Source organism: Cnephaeus nilssonii (genome assembly GCF_951640355.1).
Source record: "Cnephaeus nilssonii genome assembly, chromosome: 11".
NCBI classification, from domain to species: Eukaryota; Metazoa; Chordata; class Mammalia; order Chiroptera; family Vespertilionidae; genus Cnephaeus; species Cnephaeus nilssonii.
In genome coordinates this window covers 93,948,117-93,971,123 of record NC_137082.1, presented here as the reverse complement: position 1 = coordinate 93,971,123, position 23,007 = coordinate 93,948,117, and the positions used below count along the sequence as shown (strand labels likewise).

Here is a 23,007-nt window from a genome sequence, read left to right as displayed (position 1 = left end):
AGCCTCACCCCAGGTCCTGGGTCTTGTGCACAGACCACCGGGTGGAGGGTGGAGCATGGACAGGCCTGGGTCGGGTCAAGCGTGTCAGATGCCCCTGAGTCTCATCATTGACTTTATTCCAAAGAGACACGGGGCTGACAGTTCACTTTCCACTTCGATGTCTTTTTGAAGACGGCTGTGACCTCTGGGCCCGTCCCAGGTGAATGGCGTGTAGCTGCGTGACAGATGGGGCGTGTGCGAGCGCCCTTCGTCGTCACTGTTGTCAATGTTGGGAGAAGGGGTGCTTCCTGGAGGAGGTGCTGTAAAAGCTGCACCCAAGTCCGTGAGGCTGGGCTGCTCCAGGTGGTCAGCGAGCGGGGGAGGGGGGAGGCGGGGGCGGTGCTCAGGAGGCACCGGGCGGCTCTGGCGTCCGAGCAGGTGCCACACACGGACGCCGGTGCGCGGAGCTGGAAGCCCCCGGGGTGTCCCAGGGCCCGAGCAGCTCGTCCTCAGGGCGCCTGTGGCCGTGCGACAAGGGGGCCGGTGGGAAGACGTCGCTCCCCTTTAGGGGCTCCAGGTGGTTAAGGGGCCGAGGAGGCACTGGGCACGGAGCTCCTGTCACACGCCCGTCACCCTGCACCTCTCAGAATCGGCCCGGGCTGAGCCCCTGGTGGCACACACAGGCAGAGTGAGGCCGGCTTCTCTCCCTCAGCTCTTCCAGAAACTGCTGAGCTCCCAGCAAATCTTGTCCAACCAAATCCAGCATTTAACCGTCAGTCAGAAATCAAGGGAATCGAGGCAGCTTGAGAAGTCTTCATTTTCCCATGGACTTCTTTCTTAATTAAAAACTTTTTCTTAGAAATTTACTTGTTCCTAAGAAATAAAATTAGCATGGCAGGAGGGGACCTTAGGTTAGGAGTCAGGGGACTTGAGGGCTTGGCCGGATTCTTCTACAGACCTGTCACGTGGCCTTGGAAGTTCACTTAGCTTCTCTGCGGCCTCAGTCTTCCCATCTGTAAAATGGGAGGGGCAAGGGGCTGCTCGCTGCGGTCCTCCCAGCTCCTGGGTTCTGTGAAATGAATATATCGTTAATGGCACTGGTTTTGGGGGAACTGGGGGTGGAATGCTAATGCCCAACTTGCTTTTAACCTCAGCACATTGAACAAGTGGCTCCAAGGCATCTATTAAAAACCTTTTGCATCACTGAGTGTGTCCCGTAATCAGTGCTAACAAGAAAGAGCTAATCTTTCATTAAATTAGCTTTTAATTTAATCCTACTAATTTAATTTTGCATCACTTAAAGTGTATGTTTTAAAATGGATGTTTGCATGTTAATTCAGGCGGTTTCAAAATTAATTCGTTCTTGCTCACCCTGCCACAACACGTGCTCAGTCTTCCGGTCTCCTTGGCAATGGTTGCTAACGCCACGGTTCTCCAGGGCGTCCTTAGGCTCCCTGGGGTGGAGCTGAATGCTTAAAAAACGCAAGACAACACGGCTCTTGAAAGGGAGCCCAGGCGGCTAGGATGGGGCGCTGAGAGCCACAGAAGGCACCTTTGTTAGTTCTCCTTTTGCAAGTCCTGCTCTCTCTTGTGCATCAGAGTTTGTTAGGAAGCGTCCAAGAACTGAGCATTTACACGGAGGGGGGTTCCTCCGGCTGGTGGTTCCCTAGTGTCCTAGAAACAAGGACCCAGGACTCCCTAGGTGTCCAGAAACCTCCTTTACCTGTGCACACGTGGCAGCCGCCGCCGCCGCCCCCGTTTCCAGCCTGTCTGGGTCCGTGGGGACTGCCTGGTGCCCCTCCTCCTTGCCCTGCTGGTGCCAACAGCCACCGATGACTCCCAGTTCCTGCAGAGGCCTGGGGGGCTGTGTCCCCCGACCGGCAGCCCTTTCTGCAGGCCCAGAGGCAGGGAGCAGCGGGTGTTCCTCCTCTGGCCTGGGAGGGTGCTCAGGATGGGAAGGTGCTCACAGTCCTGCTCACCCTGCTGTGGCCACTGCCCTGGACTGGCCGGCCCAGGAAGCTCTCCTGTGGGGAAGGCAGGGGAGGGTGTGAGGCACAACTGGCCCCCCGCCCTGTGCAGAATCCCCTGGGAGCTTCCTTACTCTCTCAGAGGCCCCCTCACCAGTGACTGTGCTTCGAGAATCTTCTGCCGTGTGGGAGACACACAGTTGGGGACCTTGAGTGACTGCAGACTCCAGCATTGATTTCTGGGGAAGAAGTGAGGCCATTGAGGTCCTGGGTCTGCTCCACAGAGCTGGCCGAGAAGACAGGAGGAGCCCCAAGGAGACTGAGCCTGGGTTAGAGCCTGAGGCGTGTGGGGTTTGGGGGTGCTTGTCCCCGAAGTCCACAGGAAGCTCTGCTACGTGCCCTCCAGCAGGCTGTGCAGGTCTTGGAAAGAATCTATTTAAAACCAAGAACTCAGGACCCTTGGCAAGGATGCACTTTCAACATAGGGGGTGGGTGGTGACGGTGACAAGGTGTGCACCCTTGGAGGTTGATGGTCTCAATAACCGCAACACATATGTCATGTGTGTGCATATTTGCATCCATGTGCAAATGCACGGAGGTGCAGATTTCCATTTGACCGCATCATGCGCCACCTACAGCTGGCGAAGCTCTGGTACACGCCACCGCGGGAACCCTCACAGCAGCGCCAGGGAAGGGACGAGTCTGCGGGTAGGGCTGCGGACCCTGCTCGGATGCAGCGACCTGACTAGACCCAAGGCCAGGGAACCCCCTTTTCCTACAGAGTCACCCCCACATACCTCATGTCACGCCTTGGCTTCTGCCGCACTCCTGGCTCCACTGTGATTGTTTGCAAGTGAAGTCACATTTGAAGGGGCTGCTGCTTAGAAAGGAAATCAGTGTCTGCCCTTTGGCGAACGGCTTCTGGAAAGACTGGCCTTCCTAGAGGTGGGTCAGGGGGCTCGGGGCACGGGACCCTGAGGCCTGGACCTAATTCCCCGAGCTTGGCCTTGGGGGATTTGAGAGGCTGGATGGCTGAGGGTCTGTGACCCCGCCCGTCCGCCCTCCGCCCGCCTGCCCACACTCACCTGCGTGTTGGTTCCCTTGTTACTCTAGTCCCTGAACCTCCAAGCTCAGACCTGACTGAAGTTGGGGGCCCAGCCCGGACCTCGCTGTGGCTTCGGCAGTGGTACAGCTCCCCGCAACTTCCCTCTGAGGCCAAGTCTGGGGTCCCCACTCCCAATGGCAGAGTCAGCCCTGGGGCCCGTGGTCGGAAAGGTCTAAGTGAACAACAGTGTTTGGTAGCAAAAACCCAAACGGAAAAGTCACAGCTCCCGTCTCCGAGAAAAGACTAAGCCTCGTTCTCGCGTGTGGGGGTGTTTGCTCTCCTCGTGTTGTTGCAGCTGCGGAGCTTGGACTGCACCCGGTAACTGTGGAAAAACACACACAAAAAAGACCTTTCAGCCCGCGGGCTGTGCTGTCAGCCCCGCCGTGCGCCCATGTCGTACATTCCAGGAAAAAATAACTTCAGTCCAGGTCGTTCTGTCCAACAAATATTTATTTAAAATTTATCTTAAAGGAAAAGAAGCCGCCCCCTCTCATTCTAGTGAAGCTCCAGGTGGAGCCAAGTTGAAACCGAAGCAGCTCAGGCCAGAGGCTGCTGACGAGAAAGATGGTTCCGGCTGTTTCACCCCGACTTTCCCCCACTTTGCACCAGGCTGCGTCCCCTCAAACCCTTAGGTTCACAGTCTCTGTTTCCGTTCCCTACGCGGATGCAGGAGGGCTTTAGGATGGCAAGCAAGACCGATGTCTTTGGAATCCGGGAGGCTGGGTTGTTGTGACTGAGGACAATGGTTTTCATGAGCTGGCGTTTTGGAGACTCGTATAAATTACTATCAGCATCATCAAGGAAGTTGTCTGTCGTTGGGTTTTTTTAAGCTTCCTCGCTCCCAGCCATATTGTCCTCATTATCCGGGGTGACTCACCCGTTTGTCTGGTCTTTCCTTCCTGTCTTTGTGTGGGGATGGCTCTGCCGTCCAGCGGCCACTGACTGCATTTTTTAAATGACGTTGTTTTTCAGATGTCGGACTCTCTCCGGTTCGCCCAGACCGAAGAGCTTTAAGAAGATACATTTCATCAAGAACATGCGGCAGCACGACACGAGGAACGGCAGGTACTTCACTCAGACGCCGCCCTCGTCTCCGGCTGTAGGAGGGGTGGGGCCGGGGGAAGGGCGAGGGACGCCTGATGCCGGGACCTGCCAAGTGAAGCGCAGGCTCTCCCGTGACCTTTCACCCGCCTCCCGCCAGAATCGTCGGAGAAGTCTATAGAAGGCAGTGCTTCCTCACACTGCCCGGAGGCTCGGTGAGATTTAGGTTAACCGCACGCTGTGTCTTTTTTTATATATATATATATTTTTATTGATTTCAGAGAGGAAGGGAGAGGGAGAGAGACAGAAACGTCAGTGATGAGAGAGAATCATGGATCGGATGCCTCCTGCAAGTCCCCCACTGGGGATCGAGCCCACACCCAGGCATGTGCCCTGACGGGAATCGACCGGGACCCTTCAGTCCGCAGGCCGACGTTCTATCCACTGAGCCGCACCGGCCAGGCCACACTGAGTCTTGAATACAACACAAACATATTCGCATGGAAACCTTTGAAAAGAAAAACAGCTGAATTTTCGTGTTTTGTCTTTTCCCTTTTCTGGTTTGTTGGGCTGTTTTCTGTTCCACCTGGGCCGTGCGCCTTGGTCAGCTGATGCCCCCAGGCCTGTGCGGGGGGGGGGGGTCAGGGTGCGGCTGTGGAGCTGCAGGAGGGGAGCCGTAGCCGTGCCCGCTGGCGCCCTGGGCGCTGGCTGCGCTGCCTGGCTGGTGGCACCGGGCGCCTGCTTCTCCAGCTTCTCCACGTGGCCTTTCAGAAAGCGCTGGTCGTGAAAGCTTACACGACCCCAATAGGAATGCCGTCCGGGACACGTAGATCGGAGTCATCACTGCTGGCGCATCGGCGAGGGGTGGCTGCGTGCATTCATGGCAGCGAGGGTAGCGTTGGACCAGAGCCCACGGCGGCTCGGGGTCCCTGGTGCTGCACCGAGGGGCAGCTCCCTCTGCTGACCTCTGACCTGGGTAGTGGGTCCCCCAAACGGGGGCATTAGGGACACAGTCTCAGGGCCGACCACTCTGCTTGATGTTCTGGTTGCAAAAGGCCCCTCATGTCTAGTCCATGCAGACGAAAAGGCTGTTAGACTCCAGGAAGGATGAGGGCCCAGCGTGACTGATTGGCTGTAAAACACGTTGTACAACGTGAACAATCATGATTACAGTTTACAGACTTGTTTTCCTGAAGTTTATACCTACTTTTTAAGCCTTAGTTGAACATAATTAAGGGCTATTCAGTAATTTTAGAATAGCAACACTGAGCTCTTTTGTCCAATAATATTTACACAGTCAGCGTATTTTCTTATTTTAAGTACAAGGTTTTCAGTTAAAACGTACCCAACTGGGTTTGTTAAAAGACTCTTCCGACTCGCTCTCCCCCTTCTCGCTCACAATCGTGTGCCTCGCCCATCGAACCGCCGCCTTTGTCTTCTGTGGCTCCCAGTCCCTGAACCAGCCTTCCTGACGCCGTGTTTACTGTGACTGCTCGCCCTTTAGCCACGTTTCTGCTTCTGTCCATCCTCTTCGCCCGCGAAAGAGGCAGGGAAGCCTTCAGGTCCTGGTGGTCAGCGGCACAGCCACAGGAGCGGGCGTGTGACGCGACCCCACCTCCAGGTGCGTCGGGGGCACAGGCCAGGTGACGCCGGGCCGGTGAGCAGTGAGGGAGCGGCTAATGCAGGGTGCGCACTAACGGCATCGCCGGTGCCATTACGGAGCCGCCTTGCCTTCCTCGGCAAACCCTCGCCCGGAGCCACAGGCACAGCCGAGAGCACGCTGCTGCCGGTGGTCCGCGGGGAGTTTCTGGGGCAGGAGAGGCCGTGTGCTCACCTGACGGTCTGAGGACTGGGATGGGGACAGGAAGCAGGCGCTGGCCGCTGTGAGGGACGGCAGGCTGTGGCCGTGGCCTGGCCAGCCGGGACTAACGGCCCAGGGGAGAACGGCTCTCCTGCGCCAAAGGGGCACGAGGACGGCAGGTTTAGGAGCAACGAGGGAAGTTCTAGATGGAGGACGGCCGGGAGGACGCCAGGGGGACAGTACGAGTCCTGCGGTGACGGAGGGAACTGGGGTCGGAGCTGACGAGTGGGAGGACGTGGCCCAGCTTTCCGAGAGAGGAGAGGAGTGCCCACGGCCGCCATGCCATCGTCCTGGGGGGGGGGGGGCAGGGGGGAGGGGCCGGGGACAGCGGACGGCTGCGGTCCGCGGGGGGTAGGAGGGTCCTGCTAAGTTTGCAGAAGCCCTCGGGGGGGGGGGGGAGGGGAGTGGGGGGCGTGGCCTCCTGTGCCCCCCTCATGGGCACTCGGGACGCCCACAGCGTGTCGGGGCCACTCACACACGTTTCCTGCCCACGCTGGGGGACGAGGCTTCACGCAGGAGGCGGCGTGTTCATGAAGACGGCGAAGGTCTAGAACAGTGGTTCTCAACCTTCCTAACACCGCGACCCTTTAATACAGCTCCTCATGTTGTGGTGACCCCCAACCATAACATTATTTTTGTTGCTACTTCATAACTGTAATTTGGCTACTGTTATGAATCGTAATGTAAATATCGGTGTTTTCTGATGGTCTTAGGCTCTGCAGCAGCGGTTCTCAACCTGTGGGTCTCGGCATTAGGAAGGAGGAGAACCACTGGGCTAGACTGAGAACAGAAGGGCCTCAGTGCCGCTGTGCCCGCCTCGTCCCGCCCCCGGGGAAGGGAGCCGCTCAGCCCGACCTCTGACCCCTCAGGGCCCCTCCCGCCTCCTGTGACTCGGGCTGCGGGCGGACGGGCGCTTGCTGTTCGGTGCCGAGGCTCCTCGGTCCCCAGACCTGCTGCCGTGGCAGAGGCTCCGGCTCCGCCAGGACCAGAGGGCGGCCTCTGCCCTCGGACACAACGCCTGACCGACCCTGAGTGTCCAGCACAGTGTGAGGTAGAAGGGGAAAGATCAGACACTGAAAGCCAGACGTGAGGAAAGACAATCCCGTGTTACCCGGAAAGCAACTCAAAACTCCCGTCAGCCTCACGGTCAGTAACGTCAGGTAGCTGCTTGGAGACACAGTCGGGGCCTCGGCGTCTCCGCGTCCCCCGCCCCGCTCCCCGCTTCTCTCCGCGTTCCCTCCCAACCCCCCCTTTCTCTCCGCGCCCCCCCCCCCTCCCCGCTCTCTCCATGACATCAGACCCCAGGCAAGTGGAGGGGAAGTGAGCCTTGGCGGGAGGCGTGGTCCGATGGCGGGTGGATCTGCTTCGAGTCAGAACCACCTCCCCGTGTCCTGAATCAGTGAGCACCGTGAGGCTGGATTGGGGCCTGCGGAGTGAGCGGGTCAGGGAGGGGGTGCCAGGACCGAGGCCACCGGCAGCCGGAAGGGGCACGGCCCTCCTTGGAGCGTTCAGAGGGTTGTGGGCCTGCAGGCGCTTTGGTTTCTGGTGTCCGGCTCCAGCCCGGGGAGGGCACAGTGTGCTGTGGAAGGCGCCCCATTGTGGCGCGTTGGGGGCACCCCCAGGGAACAGGCAGCCGGCTGCTCTCTCTTCTCCCAGCATGCTCAGCCCACACCTCAGCCGCTCAGCGGCTCCGGGCCCTGCCACGTTGCGGGTGCGTGGACAGCACTGTTCCAGTTCAGGGGGCGGAGGAGGGAGGGCGCCACGGAGAAGGGGGACCTAGAAGACGGGCCTTGGAGGGGGCTGGGCCGGGACAGGTCCTGGAGCAGGGACCGGGCCTACAGGTGAGCACGGGAAAGGGGGAGCCCGAGACGAAGGGAAGCGTGGCCAGCACGGCGGTGAGTGAGGCGGCACGGGGCGTCACGGGGCGTCGGAGCGCGGGGGGCGGGGGGTGGGGCGCGGAGCTGGCACAGTCAGGTGGGAAAATGCCTTGCAGGCCTACGCCATACGGGCTGGTGGCGCTGTCGTCACGGAGCTGCCCGTCTTCTGTTCATGGCTGCCCACGGCCACGCCCATGTTTCAGAGAGAGGAAGGGAGAGGGAGAAAGAGGAACATCAGTGAGAGAATCATGGACCTGCTGCCTCCTGTACGCCCGACTGGGATCCAGCCGGCAACCCAGCATCCCTTCGTAGTCTGGACTTCCCGAAATCGTTGTTCTCCCCAAACCCAGCCAAGCGGTGCTTTCTTTTCCGACTGTCACGTCCAACGGACTTCCCCATCGCCAGCCCATCTCCAGGTGAAGGCAGAAAGAGAACTGGGTGCGTATGAGAGGCAACTGACGGATGTTTCTCTCCCTCCCTCCCTTCCTCCCCCTCTCTGGAAAAAAAAAGAAAAAGAAAAAAGAAAGAACTCATCACACCACCTTCAGCCACACAGTCTGCACCGCGGCGCCTCACACTCGGCGTGCTCCCCCACGGGGCCACGCACTTGCTCGGGCTCAGGTCCCTCTCCGTGGGCGCCTCCCGCCCCCACCTCCATTTCGTGGCGTCTTCCCTCGCCATCGGGTTTTCTCCGAACCCCGCTCCTGTGGAACCCCGTCCCTGGATCCAGGGCGCACCCCGTCCAGCATGGCCTCACCCTAGGCTGGTTGCCTCTGCCAGGCCCCTGGCTCCAGGTGAGGCCGCACTCACAGGGATAGGACTCCACACGTCCTTTGGGGAACACGGCTCGACACGTTCACGGCGTGTTCCTTCCTGCTTCCCTGGGCACGTGAGGGTGAACTGCAGCGTTTGAGAGTGTTTCTGCCTGTGTGCCCGGCACCCGCGTGGACGCCTGGGCTGTGTCCCTGCGTCACCGACTCGGCCACCACGTGGTGCGTGCCGTTCTGTTCGCTCCAACTTCCAAAGTCGGCTGCCTGCTCTCTGTCTGGAGGAGAACACTCCTGCCCAACTGGAACGTTCCACCTGGAGACCTTGGGCCTCCTCACGGCCAAGAGAGACGCCTCGAGGTCTAGAAATAGAGCCGGTGCTGGTTTGGGCGTCAGAGGCAACACGACAAGCCCTGGATGACCCTGGCCCGTCTGCGCAGACACCGGGCACCGGGCTGCGGGCTGAAGGCAGACGTGTGCCCATGGCCACGGGGCTCTGTCGGCTGCGGGGCCGAGTGCATTTCCCGGCGTCCCGGGCCCTCCGACATCTCACCAGGGTGTAGGCTTTGTGGCCTGAAGCGCACGTTCCCTCAGACCAGAAGCACGTTCCTAAGCACAGAAAGGGCTGCGTGGAGAAGAGAGTTAGAGGGAGCCTCCTGGAGGCTCGGAAAACCCTGGGCCCGAGGGAGCCCAGCCTGGGCCGCCGCGCTGACGGGTCCTGCGTGTGGGACTGTGATCTCGAACCCTCAGAGGCCCAGCTCTCTGCAGTTAGTGCCTCTTTCGAAGCCCTCCCCTCCGTGTACTGCTTCCTGCTCATCCTGACGGGACTCGGCTTCACAGGCCCCTCGCGCAGGAGGGAGGGCGCCCGTGGCCGGAGGGAGGTGTGGAGGCGCCGGTTTCCGAAGCGGCCATCGGAACGGAGCGGGGCTGTCATGTCGTCCTGTGCTGCGTCTGATCTGCTCCTGCAAATGCGCACACGTGTGTAGGGGCCGCGAGTCTGACGTGCGTGTGCAGGACAGACGCTGCCTGGCGCTCACAAAGAGCGAGTCGGCACGTTCACAGGAACCGCCAGGTCGGACCCCGCGGGGCTCTGGAGCCACGGCGTGGAGCTGCCGGTGTGGGAAGCAGAGGCACGAGCTCGCCGCGCGTTGGTGTTTGCTGCTCAGGCCGAGGCCTGCCGCCCCCGGATCCCAGAGCTACTTCGGGACACACGTGGGATGTGTTCTCGGTGGCCGCATGGACCGTTTCCGGCTCCGCGGGGCGGGAACCGCTGCAGACCCGTGGGCTGCTCTGTCCCTGAGGAGGCGGGCGGGTGCCGGCGGCCGAGAAAGGAAGGGACGTGCCCAGAGGCGTGCGGTCCTCCCTCGCCTCCCCCAGCCCGGCGGCTGGACCAGAGGCACCTGCTCGCTGCTGAGCCTGCCCTGTTGGCGGAACGAGCTTTTCTGAATGGGCGCGAGCTGCCGGCCGCCCCCAGGCCTCCCGGCCAGACCACAGTGCGAGCTCCGTGTGGCCGAACAAGGCAGCTCATTGACTGATGGCACACGGTGGCCGAAGCCGTGGAAAGAATGCCCGCATTTCGCAGGCATGTGCATGCCCTCATGCTCTTGTTCTAGTGGAAATTCCCAACAAGTCTGTGTGGGAAGGAGCGCCCTTCAGCCCTGAGTGACGAGATGCCGTCGCTAAGCCAGACAAGTCTGCCCGACGCCTGCCTTCCTCGCATGGCATGGGGAGAGGGGGGGGTTCAGGCTTTTCTCCTGGTGGGAAGCGGGGTCCGGCTGGGGGTGCAGAACCTCTCTCCTCCCCTCTGGACAGGGGCCCAGGCTGTGCAGAGCAGGGGACACAGAGCCCTGATGTCAAGGCTGTTGTGGGGATCAGTCACCTCCGTCCCCACCCCACGCTCCGCCTGGTGACCAGCAGGCCAGGCTGAAAGTCACCCTCAACCCCCGGAGCCATAGGGCGCCCCGCCCACAGGAGCAGCCTCTCTGGTCTCAGGGAGGAGCGCAGCCTCAGGCCCACGGGGTGATGGGCCCACGGCCAGTCACCCCGCGAGTGCGTCACCTCCCATGTCCCCTCCGTTAAAATGTTTAGAATCTGGCGTCGGACAGACGCTTGTGAGCAGTTGCTATTACATCTACTTGAGCCAATCAGCAGGTGCGGACCCGGGAGCGGTGTGTGTGGGGGTGGGGTGTGCAGGCCTCGGGGCTGTGGCAGCCGATGAGAATCCCCCTTGAGGGAGAAGAGGACCTCTGTGTGTGTGTACGTTCACAGACAGGCCACGCGTGGTCCTCGTCTATCCGTGGAGCACAGACCGCAGGGTTCTCGGTCCGAGACCCGCTGGTGAAACCCCCCCAGGACCGGGCTCTGACTGGCTCCCTGTGCTCCATGCGCTGTTGGGTGTTCCAACAAGGTGGTTACAATTCCTCTCCGTTCCGTGTGGGACCCGGGCTCAGAGGAAAGCCCACTGGAGTGTGAAGCTGGGTCCTGTCGGCCACTGTGGGCAGGAGTGGCTGTGCAGGGAGCAGCCGCAGTCCTGTCCCCGGTTGCGGGGCTCAGTGCTCCCAGGGCGTTGGGGGGAGGGGGCTGCCAGGTGCCGCACTTGCGCCCTCCGCCGGAAGAAGGGAGCGGCCCTGGTTAGCCGCGCGGGGTCCGTGCCCCCCTGAAGTGGGAGTCGGGAGCAGAAGCAGCGCCGAGGGGAACAAGGAACTCGGGGGACGGGCCGTGCTCCCTGGGGAGGGGCCTGCGGAGCCGGTGTTGAGGGACAAATGGGAGTGATGGGCGTGCCGTGTGGGCACAACAGGCAGGAGGAATAGCCAGGGACAGAGGCGGGCGAGGCGGGACTTGACGGAGGGTGTGCACGTCCTTGGGCGTGGTGAGTGAGGGGCGCGGGGGGTGCCGTGTGTGAGGACCAGAGGCAGGAAGAGCGAGGAGACAAGCCGTCGCCGTGCTGAGAAGCGCGACTTGCGAGCATGAAAGCCACGGCCGGTCACGGGGAGACAAGGTCAGAGCCCCCAGCCTGATGCGTGCGGGGCTCCAGGGTGACGGTTACGAAGGACAGAGAGCAGGAGCCAAGCTTCGCCCTGACGTGTTGCCATGGCGCCCAGAAGGTTGTTGTTTAATTTCCACTTGTTTCTCCGTTGTTTGCACCCGGCGTTCTTTCGCACGCGTTCTTCTCGACGCCGGGGTCAGTGCTGTTGGGAGCTCGCTGACGCCTGTCTGCGTGCCCGCCGACCGCGGGAGAGCTCGTGGAGAGCCGTTCCCAGGAGCGTGTCGCAGGACGGAGGCTGAGGCTGCTGGTCCTGTTCCTGCGTTGGCCCCCAGAGCTCACGCGCTGCAGCTGAGAGACACGCCTGACGAGCACCTGCGTGTCTCCTGCCCGGTCCTGGCCCGTCGCTCTGGCTCCGCGGTGCAGGGTGGGAGCCAGGGGTTCATGGCTGCGGGCACAGCAACGGGCACCAGCTCAGCCCCGCACCGTCTGCCTGGGCAGCCACAGCGAGCAGGTCGCACGGAGGAGGACTCACGTGCCGTGCGCTCCTTGCAGACCCGCCGAGCGGGTGTCTCGCCCGCGGCTGACGTTGGGATCAGAGGCAGCGTCAGCAGGGGCCGTGGGAGGGGCGGGCACCACTGCGAATCCCATGCGCGCTTCATCGCTGGGGTTTTTTAAATTTAAGAGTCTTTGCGTTTAGTTTGTTCTTTTTCTGTTTTGTTTTGTAGAATCGTCCTCCTCAGTGGCAGGCGGTCCTTCTGTAGCGTCTTCTCCGTGCTGCCGTATCGGGACAGCGCCCAGCCCGGGTACGTACGCGTTTCATCGTGGCTCTCTGGGCGCGAGGCTGTGGGACCACGTGTGGGAGGGGCTGGCCTCTCTCTGACACTGAAAATGGAGTGTAAACGTCACAGGAAAAATCCTACCTTCTTTCAGCCAGAAAGCGTCCTGCAGGGGTGTGTGTGCGCGTGTGTGTGCGTGTGTGTGTGTGTGTGTGTGTGTCCCCGTGTGTATCTGTGTGTGTATCCCCGTGTGTATCTGTGTATCTCTGTGTGTGTATCCCCGTGTGTATCTGTGTGTATATCCCCGTGTGTGTCTGTGTGTATCCCTGTGTGTATCTGTGTGTATCCCCGTGTGTATCCCCGTGTGTGTATCCCCGTGTGTATCTGTGTGTGTATCCCCGTGTGTATCTGTGTGTGTGTATCCCCGTGTGTATCTGTGTGTATCCCCGTGTGTGTATCCCCGTGTGTATCTGTGTGTGTATCCCCGTGTGTATCTGTGTGTGTATCCCCGTGTGTATCTGTGTGTGTGTATCCCCGTGTGTATCTGTGTGTATCCCCGTGTGTATCCCCGTGTGTGTATCCCCATGTGTATCTGTGTGTGTGTATCCCCGTGTGTATCTGTGTGTGTGTATCCCCGTGTGTATCTGTGTGTGTATGTATCTGTGTGTGTATCCCTGTGTGTATCTGTGTGTGTGTATCTCTGTGTGTGTATCCCCGTGTGTATCTGTGTGTGTGTGTATCCCCATGTGTATCTGTGTGTGTATCCCTGTGTGTATCTGTGTGTGTGTATCTCTGTGTGTGTGTGTATCCCCATGTGTATCTGTGTGTGTGTATCCCTGTATCTGTGTGTGTGTATCCCCGTGTGTATCTCTGTGTATCCCCGTGTGTATCCCGTGTGTATCTGTGTGTATCCCCGTGTGTATCTGTGCGTGTGTGTGTGTGCACGCACGTGTGTGTCCTCGCCATGCTGCCTGCTGCTTCTGATGTGCACGTTGGCATCTCCCGATCCTGTGAAGCAAGGACAATGCAGGGCCCACCCCAGGCCCTGGGCCTTGCCAGCTCTGGAGACAGGTCGGTCGGGAAAGGAGTGACCCAAGCCGTGTGCCCACTCTGCCTCCTGTGCCTGGGCTTGGGGCTGGAACCCGACCAGCCCGCGGAACCGGAACCAGAGCCAAGTGGACCAGAAGCGGAGGAGGAGCACCTCTCACGGTCAGCAAGCTCCCCTTCGGTCTGAAAAAACGTGGGTCGTGAGGCTCGGACCTTGCAAAGCGCTGCCTCCTTCCCAGCCCGACTCTGTGCCCCTCCTCGGAGTCCTGCCCCGCGCCGCCCCTGTTCCCTGCATCTGTGTGGGGAGCGCGGGTGCTCAGGGCGGGGCCGTGGGAGCCGGGAGCACCGTGGGAGCCGGGAGCGCGTGGGAGCGGCGTGCAGGGCTGCCTCTGGGCGTTGTGACGGTCACAGGCTGTCCACACAGGACCTGGCCGGGGGAGGGCGCGTGGTCCCGGTGCTGATACACCCTTGACGCTGCCCCTGGTCCCTGGGAGATGCGTTTTAAGACCCCGTGGAGGCCTAACCTGCGGGTGGTACCGACCCTGTATAGACCACGTTTTCTCCTAGATGCGCACACCTGTGATGAAGTTTAGTTTGTGAATCAGGCACAGGTAGAGACTGACAACAGTAACTGGGAGTGAAATGGAGCCGTGGAGCAGTGCTGCAGTGACAGCTGGGAGAACGTGGCCCATCACGTAGACGGGGGTCGCGTGAGCACAGACCCTCGGACGGGGACGGGGTCTGATAACGGAGGCGGCTGCGGAGTGACGGGGGCGTCTGTATGACGCACTGACAGGGGGGTTCCCATTGGGCGGGACGGAGCGGACAGATTCATCCTGGCCTGCGGATGGCGCGGAATTTAAACATGAATTGTTTGTTTCTGGAATTTTCCATTTAATATTTTCGGGCCACGGTGGACCAGGGGTCACTGAAACCGCAGGAGGCGAAGCCGCGGGTGAGAGAGGACGGGGCGTTGAGGGGAGTTGCGGGGGGTTATTGGGAGACGCGTCCTGCATTTGTCCCAGAGGCAGGGCTCACGGGACACAGCCTCACATCTTGGATACAAGCAACCCAACTCGCCGCTCCCTCCGCTTTTATAGATGAGAAACCAAGATTCAGGAGAGGAATTTCTGTAACAAAGCCCGCGGTCGGGTCCCGTGTCCCCCCGCAGAGAAAGAACGCCCACTGGCAGCATATGCTGGGGTCCTCGGAAGAACGGAGCACAGTCGGCCTGAGCAGCAGGACTGAGAAGTGTTCTGCTTTTCATTTTTTAAATATATTTTTATTGATTTCAGAGAGGAAGGGAGAGGGAGGGAGAGAGAGAGAACCATCAATGATGAGAGAGACTCACGCATCGGCTGCCTCCTGCACGCCCCACACTGGGGATGTGCCCTGACGGGGAATTGAACCCTGACCTCTTGTTTCATAGGTCAGTGCTCAACCTCTGAGCCACGCCGGCCGGGCTGTCCTGCTTTTTAAATGTTTTCATGAACAGATATCCTATTTATAATAACGGCCACTTGTAATTATGATTTTTAAACTGATTATTGGGAAACAGTTATGCTCAAGTGATAAGTATTTATGCTAGTAAATTTATACATATACGTGTTTTTTAAACTACTGTAGTTCACGTACATGTTAACTAGCATGTTTTCACTGTGGACAGTTCCTTTCCTTTTACGCTAAAGCCCTCTTCCTGACCAGGACCTAAGTCCTAGACGTTCCGGGTGGAAAGGACGTGAGGGATGAGGTGGGGGGCTTCCCTGCCTGGCAGCTCAAGCCCGTAGGCACGGGGGGTGATGCTCCTTGCCCCCACCCCCAGCTGAGCCAGCCCCCGGACTCCGGCCACCGGGCTGCTCACCCCGCGGTTTCTGGCTCCCATGGTTCTGTTGTGCTTAGGCACGTGGACCAGGCCATGTGTCCCCGATTATTCCGACAGGCGCAGACCACCCCGGACGGGTGCATCTGCAGTCCCAACTTCATCCCAAGAAAGTTTTAAAAACAGGAAACTCAAAGGTCCCTTCGCTGTGCACTGGAACCCCTGACGTGGAGAGCATCCGTCGGGGCGGCCTTATCTCTTCCGGGTCCGTCTGCTGGCCTCTGCGGCTGCCGAGCGTCCCAGCCCCTCTACCCCCCACCCCCACCCCCGCTTTGTCCTTGGGTTTAAGCTGAACTGGACTGACTTTGGCTCCTGACTTCTGCGAGCGAAGCAGACAGGCCAGCCTGGCGGGGGGGGGGGGGGGGGGGGCTTCACGTGCGTTCCTTTTTTATTATTATTATTTTTTTATTATTATTATTTTAATTTCTTTATTGAATAAGGTATCACACATTTGTCCTCGTCCCCCCATTCCCATCCCACACCCCTCCCCACACAGGCCCCCACCCCCCTGTTGTCCTTAACCGCTGGTTAGGCTCATATGCTTGCACACAAGTCCTTTGGTTGATCTCCCCCTTTACCCCCACCCTTCCTTACCCTCCCCCTGAGGCCCGACAGTCTGATCCATGCCTCCTTGTTTCTGGGTCTGTTCTTGTTCATCAGTCTATGTTGTTCATTATTTCCCCTAGATGAGTGAGATCATGTGCTATTAGAAATACACTTATAAGAACCGAAAATGAAACAAGCAATAATGGTTATGGTGACAGGCAAATGAATCAGTGTGTAGTGAGTTTCTTTCTGGGCCAACAGTTCTTTTGAGACCCAATTTCAATGTCCAACAGTTCCTTATGTGTACATGTCAGCACTGACTTTTCAGTTCTGGATGGTGGACAAATGGTGGTAATGCAGGTCCGACTCTGTCCGGTTTGGTCCTGGGCAATCTGCAGTGACGCACAGCTGCTAACTGCTAGTATGGGAAGGCCACATCAGCATCTTCCGTCTCTGGACTGCTCACGTGCGTTCCTGACTCAGTCGTCCTGCTAGGCCCCTCCCCGACACCAGAGTCGAGTCCAGTCGAGTCGAGTCAGAGGGAGAGCTGTCCCGGCCCCCACCCAGCCTTCTCATGTAAATGGATTCGTACGAGAGACCTCGACTGCGCTGCGGTCAAGCCCTTGTGTTAAAGCAGTTGAAGCGGCACCTTTTCTAAAGAAGCCAGGCAAGCAGCCCCACGCCTCTGGTTGGGGGTCCAAGGCCTTACAGGCCCTCCTGCCTGAGGGTTCCGGGTTCCTTGCTGACTGTCTTGGTGCAGATTAGTTCTCATGCCCCTGTTTACTTGGTGTGGCCTCCCAGAACTCCTGAGAAGCACCTGCCACTTGGCCTTGCCAGCCCAAGGCTGCGGCTTCTCTGCTGGGGAGTGAAAGGCCTTTTCCCTCCCCCTCCCTCTGCGTTCGCTCCTTAGGGAGGTTTCTAACCCTTTGCTCTCTGGTCCTCGGCTGGGAACACCGTGATTGTTAGTGACAGGCTGGCTGCCAATGGCCCACACTGTTTGGTCTTGGTTTTTTGTTTTCTGTCTCTTTGTTTTGGTCAGTCCTCACCCTGGGAAATTTTTTCAATGATTTTTAGAGAGAGTGGAAGGGAGGGAGGAGGGGAGAGGCAGAGAGAAACACTGATGTGAGAGACACATGGATAGATTCTTCCTGCTTGAGCCCTAACCCGGGCAGGGGGTCAAACTTGCAGCCCTGGTACGTGCCCTTGACCAGGAGTTGAACACGAGACCCTTTGGTCCGTGGGCAGATGCTCTATCCACTGAGCAACACGGGCCAGGGCTGTTTGGCCTTGCTTGCACTTTCCTGCCTCAGTTTCCCTATTGCACTTGCCCTGGAATTTTCCCGGCTCCTTACTGCCCTCTGAGGTAGGAGATGCTTCTAATAACTCTCTTCTTTTCCCGTTGGGAATTCAGTCTTTCCCGGGGCATGATCGGCATGGAGGGGGTGCAGGGCGGGGTGCATTCAGACAACACCCAGCTCCCCGTCCCTGTCCACACCCCTCGGGTCTCTGGCTGTCAGCAGTTTGCTTGCCTCGCCCTCCGTCAGCTCCGTGTCACCTCCCAACCGAGCATCCTGTGGTCGGCGTGAAATGTAAATAGCATGCAGCCCGTGTGAGCAGATCAGCACAGGCCTTCCTTTTGCGTGTGCTGGGCTTGCTTGAAGCAAGGGACAGTCTTGGCTTGAATGTGGCGTGGAGTTGGAAGGGGGTGGTCTCCCCAGGTCAGTTCTGGGTGGAAGTCGGGAGGGGACTTGTCTTGTCCCTGGAGCCCCTCTCAGTGTAGGGGCGCCCCTGCCTTGGTGTCTCCCCCCCCCCCCCTCTCTCTCTCTGTCTCTCTCTCACACACTCACACACACTCACACACACTCTGGTCCTCACGCGGCCCCGCTGGCCATTCCTCCCCGGGTGCAGGTGTTGGTCGGGAAGATGTGGGATCTGCTGGCAGCTCAGACGGAGGCTGTTCAGGTCGCTCACCCTTTCAGAGAGCACAGCCCTGGCCCGGAGCCCCTGCCCAGTGGGTGCTGCTGGGAGCAGTGGGTCTCGGGAGAGAGTGGACAGCGCTGCTCGTCTGTGGCACCGGCTGTGCTGTCACGGGCTGAGCACGGGGGCACGTCAGGAATGAAGGCTCTCGCGCCTGCCCCTGCGGCGGGCGCTCACTGAGCGTCGCTTTGGGCCCCTTCCTGCTCCGTCTCGAGAGCCGCTGCGCTGCTCTTCCCGGCTCTGCCCCAGCACAGCCATCGGCGGCTCCCCGGCCTCGCCCGCCGTGCGTCCCGACCAGCGAGGCCCACCGTCAGCTCCGCATTCACTCGCTTTTCACCTGTGTCCTCAGCTGCCTGGGCTGAGAACCCCCCGGCAGGTGCACAGGTGTGAAGGGAGAGGGACGCCCTGAGCAGCAGTGAGCAGCCTCACTCCCACTGGGGTCTATTTCCTTCCAGTCTTTCCTCGTTTCTCCTTCCTGGTGCGTGGCCTCGCGTGGACTGTGACGGGGGCATTGTTTGGTTTTGATCTTTCTTGCTGGCGCGAGGAAGCTCTGCCAGAGCCCACCTTTTCCAACGAGCGGTTTTCAGCCAGTTACACAGAAGGCAGGCAGTGTGGCCGTCTCTGCCGCGGTCGCCGTGACGTCAGGCCTTCCCGTCCTGTGAACGCTCCTCAGATTAAGCTCGTAAATTACACGTGTTCTGGGCCAAGTCCCAGCCTGAAACCAGCGCCTCTCCTCGCCGGCGGTTGCCAAGGCCGTCTGGGTCCCGGTGCCTTTTATCCGCGTGAGTCCCTGCCTTCTCCCCTCGGGTGAGGGTTTGTGTTTGGCCTGGCGACCCTCCGCTGACAAAGGGAGATGAAAGCAAGTTCTTGCCGTTTCCTGAGTGGGCAGCCCCCTCGCCGGGTCCACCCCTCCAGCTAAGACCCCCCCCCCCCCCCCCCCCCCGGCATCTCCACCATCCTCTGGGCCACCCTGGGACCAGGGATTGAAGCCTGGTTGCTGCACGGGACTCTGGGTGCAGAGACAGAGGGGAGAAATCATGAAAAGCCGGAGCGGCTAAGGAGAGGATCCTGGCGGGAAAGAAAGGCTTGGAGAGGGAGGTGGGAATGATGTAAGCGTGACCTCTAAAGTGTTGCCGAAGGTCAGCCCGGGCCCCAGAGCTTCCTCCTGCCTCTCCGCCCTCTACCACCCTCTGGCCTGTTCCTCCTGCGACCGGACCTCCTGCTTGGACCCTCGGGCTAGAGCAGCTGCATGACAGGCTGAAAGGGCGTCCTGTGGGCTTCGCTCATCCATGGCATCCTGTCAGCGGGAACGGGCACGCCCCGTCCCAGACGGACGACGCCACAGCTCTGGGAGCGGGCCCCCCTGTGAGCGGGACACTGCAGGCCTGGAGTCGGGGCAGCCCCAGCATGACCCCTGCACAGGGGCTGCGTGAGAGCCAGATGGGCTTCCACCCCTGAAGGGGGGCACCCGCAGGCCTCTTGCACGTACAGGGTGGGGCAGAGGAGGGCTGCCGTTTCCGTGGGCAGTGATACAATATTAACGAACACAAGAATAAGCTCGGATCCTCGTACAACTGTGAGCCTACCTCTATTTTAAATTGATTCTAGAGAGAATGGAAGGGAGAGGGGGGAGCATCCATTGGCTGCCCCTGCACGCCCCCTCTTGGGGATTGAGCCTGCACCCAGGCGTGTGCCCTGACGGGAATTGAACCAGCAACCTTGTGGGCGATGCCCAACCCACTGAGCCACACTGGCCAGGGCTGTGAGCCTACTTGTGCCGTGTAGCTCGATGGGAGGGAAGTCGGGGTGCGTCCCGGAGCTTGTGGTTGAGGGTTCTATAAAACAACCACGCTCGTGATCCCAGCAGAGGAGCGCCTGCACGGTGTGTGTGTTGGGGACAGACCCCTGAGAAGCAGTCCTGGTTGACGGACAGTCACGGGGTGAGTGCACGCGCGCCCTGTGTTTTCAAAGTGTGTTTGATGCTCACGGCCTCTGCAAAGGTTAAGAAACGTAAATAGGACGGTGTGGCTCCGTGGTTGAGCGTCAGCCAGGAACTAGGAGGCCACGGTTTAGTTCCCGTCAGGTCACAGACCCGGGTTGCGGGCTCCGTCCCCAGTGTGGGGTGTGCCAGAGTCAGCCGATCCATGATTCTCTCTCCTCATTGATGTTTCTGTCTCTCCTCCCTTCCTCTCTGAAATCAATAAAAATATTTTTTAAAAAGAAACTTGAATAGCGTGAGACATGAGGTCGTGCAGCTAAACAAGCTGAGCAGCCCGCCCTGGGGCTGTGGGCACGCGGGGAATCAGAGCAGCGGTCCTGTCGGGGCATCTGTGCCCACGAGATCCTGTGCTGAACCGGACTGACCATGCTCACCTGCGAGTCCAAGCGACACGTAAACCGTTCCGCTCGCGGTTTTGGACGAGACCCACACGTGGCCGTTGAACTTGCCTCCGTTCCATGCTTAGAAGGAGGCGGAACATAAATAAATTCATATGTGAATTCAACATGCATCTGGGAAGATGATCTCTGAGGCTTTTCAAACCAGTTGCAAAGCCCAGCTTCGTTTGCTTTTAGCACTTTGAGCCGCAGTTCCCCGGGGTCCGCCTCGGGTGCTGCAGGGTCAGCCCGGCACCCGCGCGGTCCGTGTTCGTCACCGTGTTGGTGAGAGTTGTGATCTGAGAGACGGGAAGACGTGATCGCTAGTCAGTCCTGTACCTTCGGCGGCTTCTTCGCTGGGTGTTTTCCTCTCTCCCTTTGGGGGATCCAGCGCACCCTTCCGGGCCTTTCTGCAGGGCCTGCCCACCCTCTGGGTCCGAAAGAGGGGCATCAAGGCCACGGTCTCCTGCTTCTCCTCGCTCCCCCGAGGCCTGTCCAGCTCTGCTCCAGGCTTCCCTGGGGACCTCGCTCCCGACCCACGGGCTGTGTTGGCCTCGGTGCCCGGACCTGGCTCCCAGGCGTTTCCCTGTGCTCTGTCCTCTCTGCTGGAGGAAGTCTGAGGGCTGCCTGGAGGCTCCTGGAGGGGCGGGCGGGGCAGGGCGGGTGGTCCCGTCTGTGGCCCTGAGGTGCTGGGCAGGGGGAGTGGTTGTGAGCATCACTCCAGCCCGCTGGCTCTTCCAGCTTACAGGACAGCCCTGAGCACGGTGCCTCTCGGCACACACGGCGCCTCGACCGAAGGGGTCTGCCTGTGGCCCAGAGGCAGCAGCGGAAGGCGGTCCTTCGTGGACATGGCTGGGCTTAGTCCCCTGCGAGCGTTCAGAACTCCTGCCACCCAGCTCGCACCCATGACGACGGAATCGGCGTGGCTGGGGTGGGAGCCAGGCAGCAGGAGTTTGTCAGAAATCCCCGGTGATTCCAACACGCAGCTTAGTGAGAACTGTAAGGAGAGGGGACCTGGCAAGCCATCTGCTACTCTGGGCCTCGTTTTTCTCATCTGTAAAATGGGATAGTAACAGCAACAACAGTCTGATAAGGGCATCATCAAGAATGAAAGTGCCCTGCTGGCGTGGCTCAGTGGTTGAGCGTTGACGTATGAACCAGGAGGTCATGGTTTGATTCCTTGTCAGCACACAAGCCTAGTGCGGGCTCGATCCCCATTAGAGGGCGTGCAGAGGCAGCCGATCCGTGATCCTCGCTCTTCGTTGGTATTTCTATCTCCCCCTCTCCCTTCCTCTCTGACATCAGTAAGATTGTATTTTTTTAAAAAAGAATGAAAGGGATGGTGTGTGGAAGCCTTGTCAGGTGTGACGTGGCCTGTAACTGTGTGCTGTTAGCGTGCTGTTAGCGTGTTTTATAGAAAGACACTCGTTTCCAGGCGGCCTGGCAGGTAGGTGGGGTGACTCCGGTTGCGCCAGTTCTTTCGTGGCCAGCAGTAAGCCTGAGAGCTGTTCAGGATGGCAGATTCTCCTGTCTAATAAAGGGGGGTCGAGAGGGGGTCTCCCCCAGATTTAAGAAGCCAGCAGCACGAGCCCAGGAGAACGTAGTCCCTGTGCCAGGACCGTCGCAGAGGGAGGGACTTGCTGAGCGGAGGAAGCCGGGGATCCCTCACTCTGCACCCCCTCTCTCCCTCAGGCGCTCATTCAGCTGCACGTTCTTCATGTCGGGGGGCGGGGGGAGCGGGGGACTGCCCTTGAGCCGCTGACCCGGCCCAGCGGAGGGGCAAAGGGAAGCCCGGCAGCGCCTGCTCAGTCCCTTTCGTCAGCACGACTGGTGCCTCGTGTGGTGAGCACCACAGCGTCTCTTTTGGGTGCAAACAGCAGCGTTTCCTCTCTGGCTTGTCCTCCAGGGACTTGAAGTCGGATGGAGGGCGACAGTCAGCGGGTGCCGTGAGCCTGAAAGAGGTCATTGGCCTGGAAGGAGTGGAGCTGGGCGCTGACGGGAAGGTAAGGCGGCCCGGCTCCCGCCGGCGAGCCTGTGCCCAAGCCCCAGGGTCGGGAAGCAGAAGCGGGGGGCAGGCCACGCGCCTCCCTCGGGGCGGGGGGGAGGGGGCACCTTCCTGGGCTCGTGACGCCAGCCTTCCGCTCCCAGCGGGCAGGCAAAGTCCGTCGAGGCCACGATTACATAGCAGCACATGGTTTTCCTGCCTGCACACACACATGTGTCCACATGCATGTTCTGGGTGCAGGGATGTGGGTCGTGTGAACAGCAGTAACGGATGGTGCCCGCAAGCCGCGCCCCCACGACCAGACGGGGTGCCGGCCTCCTGGGGCCCTGAGCGGAGACCCCCGGCACCAGGGCTGCCACGCCTCTTCCACATGCAGCTCACCAGGCTGCGGGTGAGGTCTGGGTGTGAAGGGTGAATCCAGTCTTCCAGGAGCCCCCCAAAGCCTGTTGGGGAGACCATGCAGGGTGTCCTTGGGGAGACTGTCCCAGCAGAGTGCATGCAGGGAGCTGCTGGGGTGGCACAGCTCCCCCAGGGCCTGAGCCGTGGTCCCCAGGCAGGTGGTGAGAAGGCGGAGTGTCCACCCAGGAATGGGGGGGTTGGGGGAGGGACAGCGGAGGTGAGCCCCGTGGATGGATCTGCCGCAGGGCCCGGGTCACGTACCTCGTCAGGGGCTCCAGCCGTCGGGGCCTGGAATGCTGCAGGTGCTGGTGTATGGAAAGCAGTGCCTGTCTGCGCCTCCCACAGCTCACCCCACCCCGCAGCTCACCCCATCCCCACAGCTCACCCCACCCCACAGCTCACCCCACCCCACAGCTCAC

At 60.1% G+C, this 23,007-nt stretch overlaps 1 protein-coding gene across 2 annotated transcripts in view; it reads left to right on the top strand.

Annotated features, from left to right (window-relative positions):
- Positions 1-23,007, top strand: part of CABLES1 (Cdk5 and Abl enzyme substrate 1) — a 78,798-nt gene that overhangs the window by 40,137 nt on the left and 15,654 nt on the right. For both annotated transcript variants that reach the window (XM_079783965.1, XM_079783964.1), the window contains exons 3-5: positions 4,024-4,116; positions 12,309-12,386; positions 22,091-22,187. In XM_079783965.1, coding sequence (XP_079640091.1) covers positions 4,024-4,116; positions 12,309-12,386; positions 22,091-22,187 — 268 coding nt within the window. The remainder of the gene's footprint in view (positions 1-4,023; positions 4,117-12,308; positions 12,387-22,090; positions 22,188-23,007) is intronic.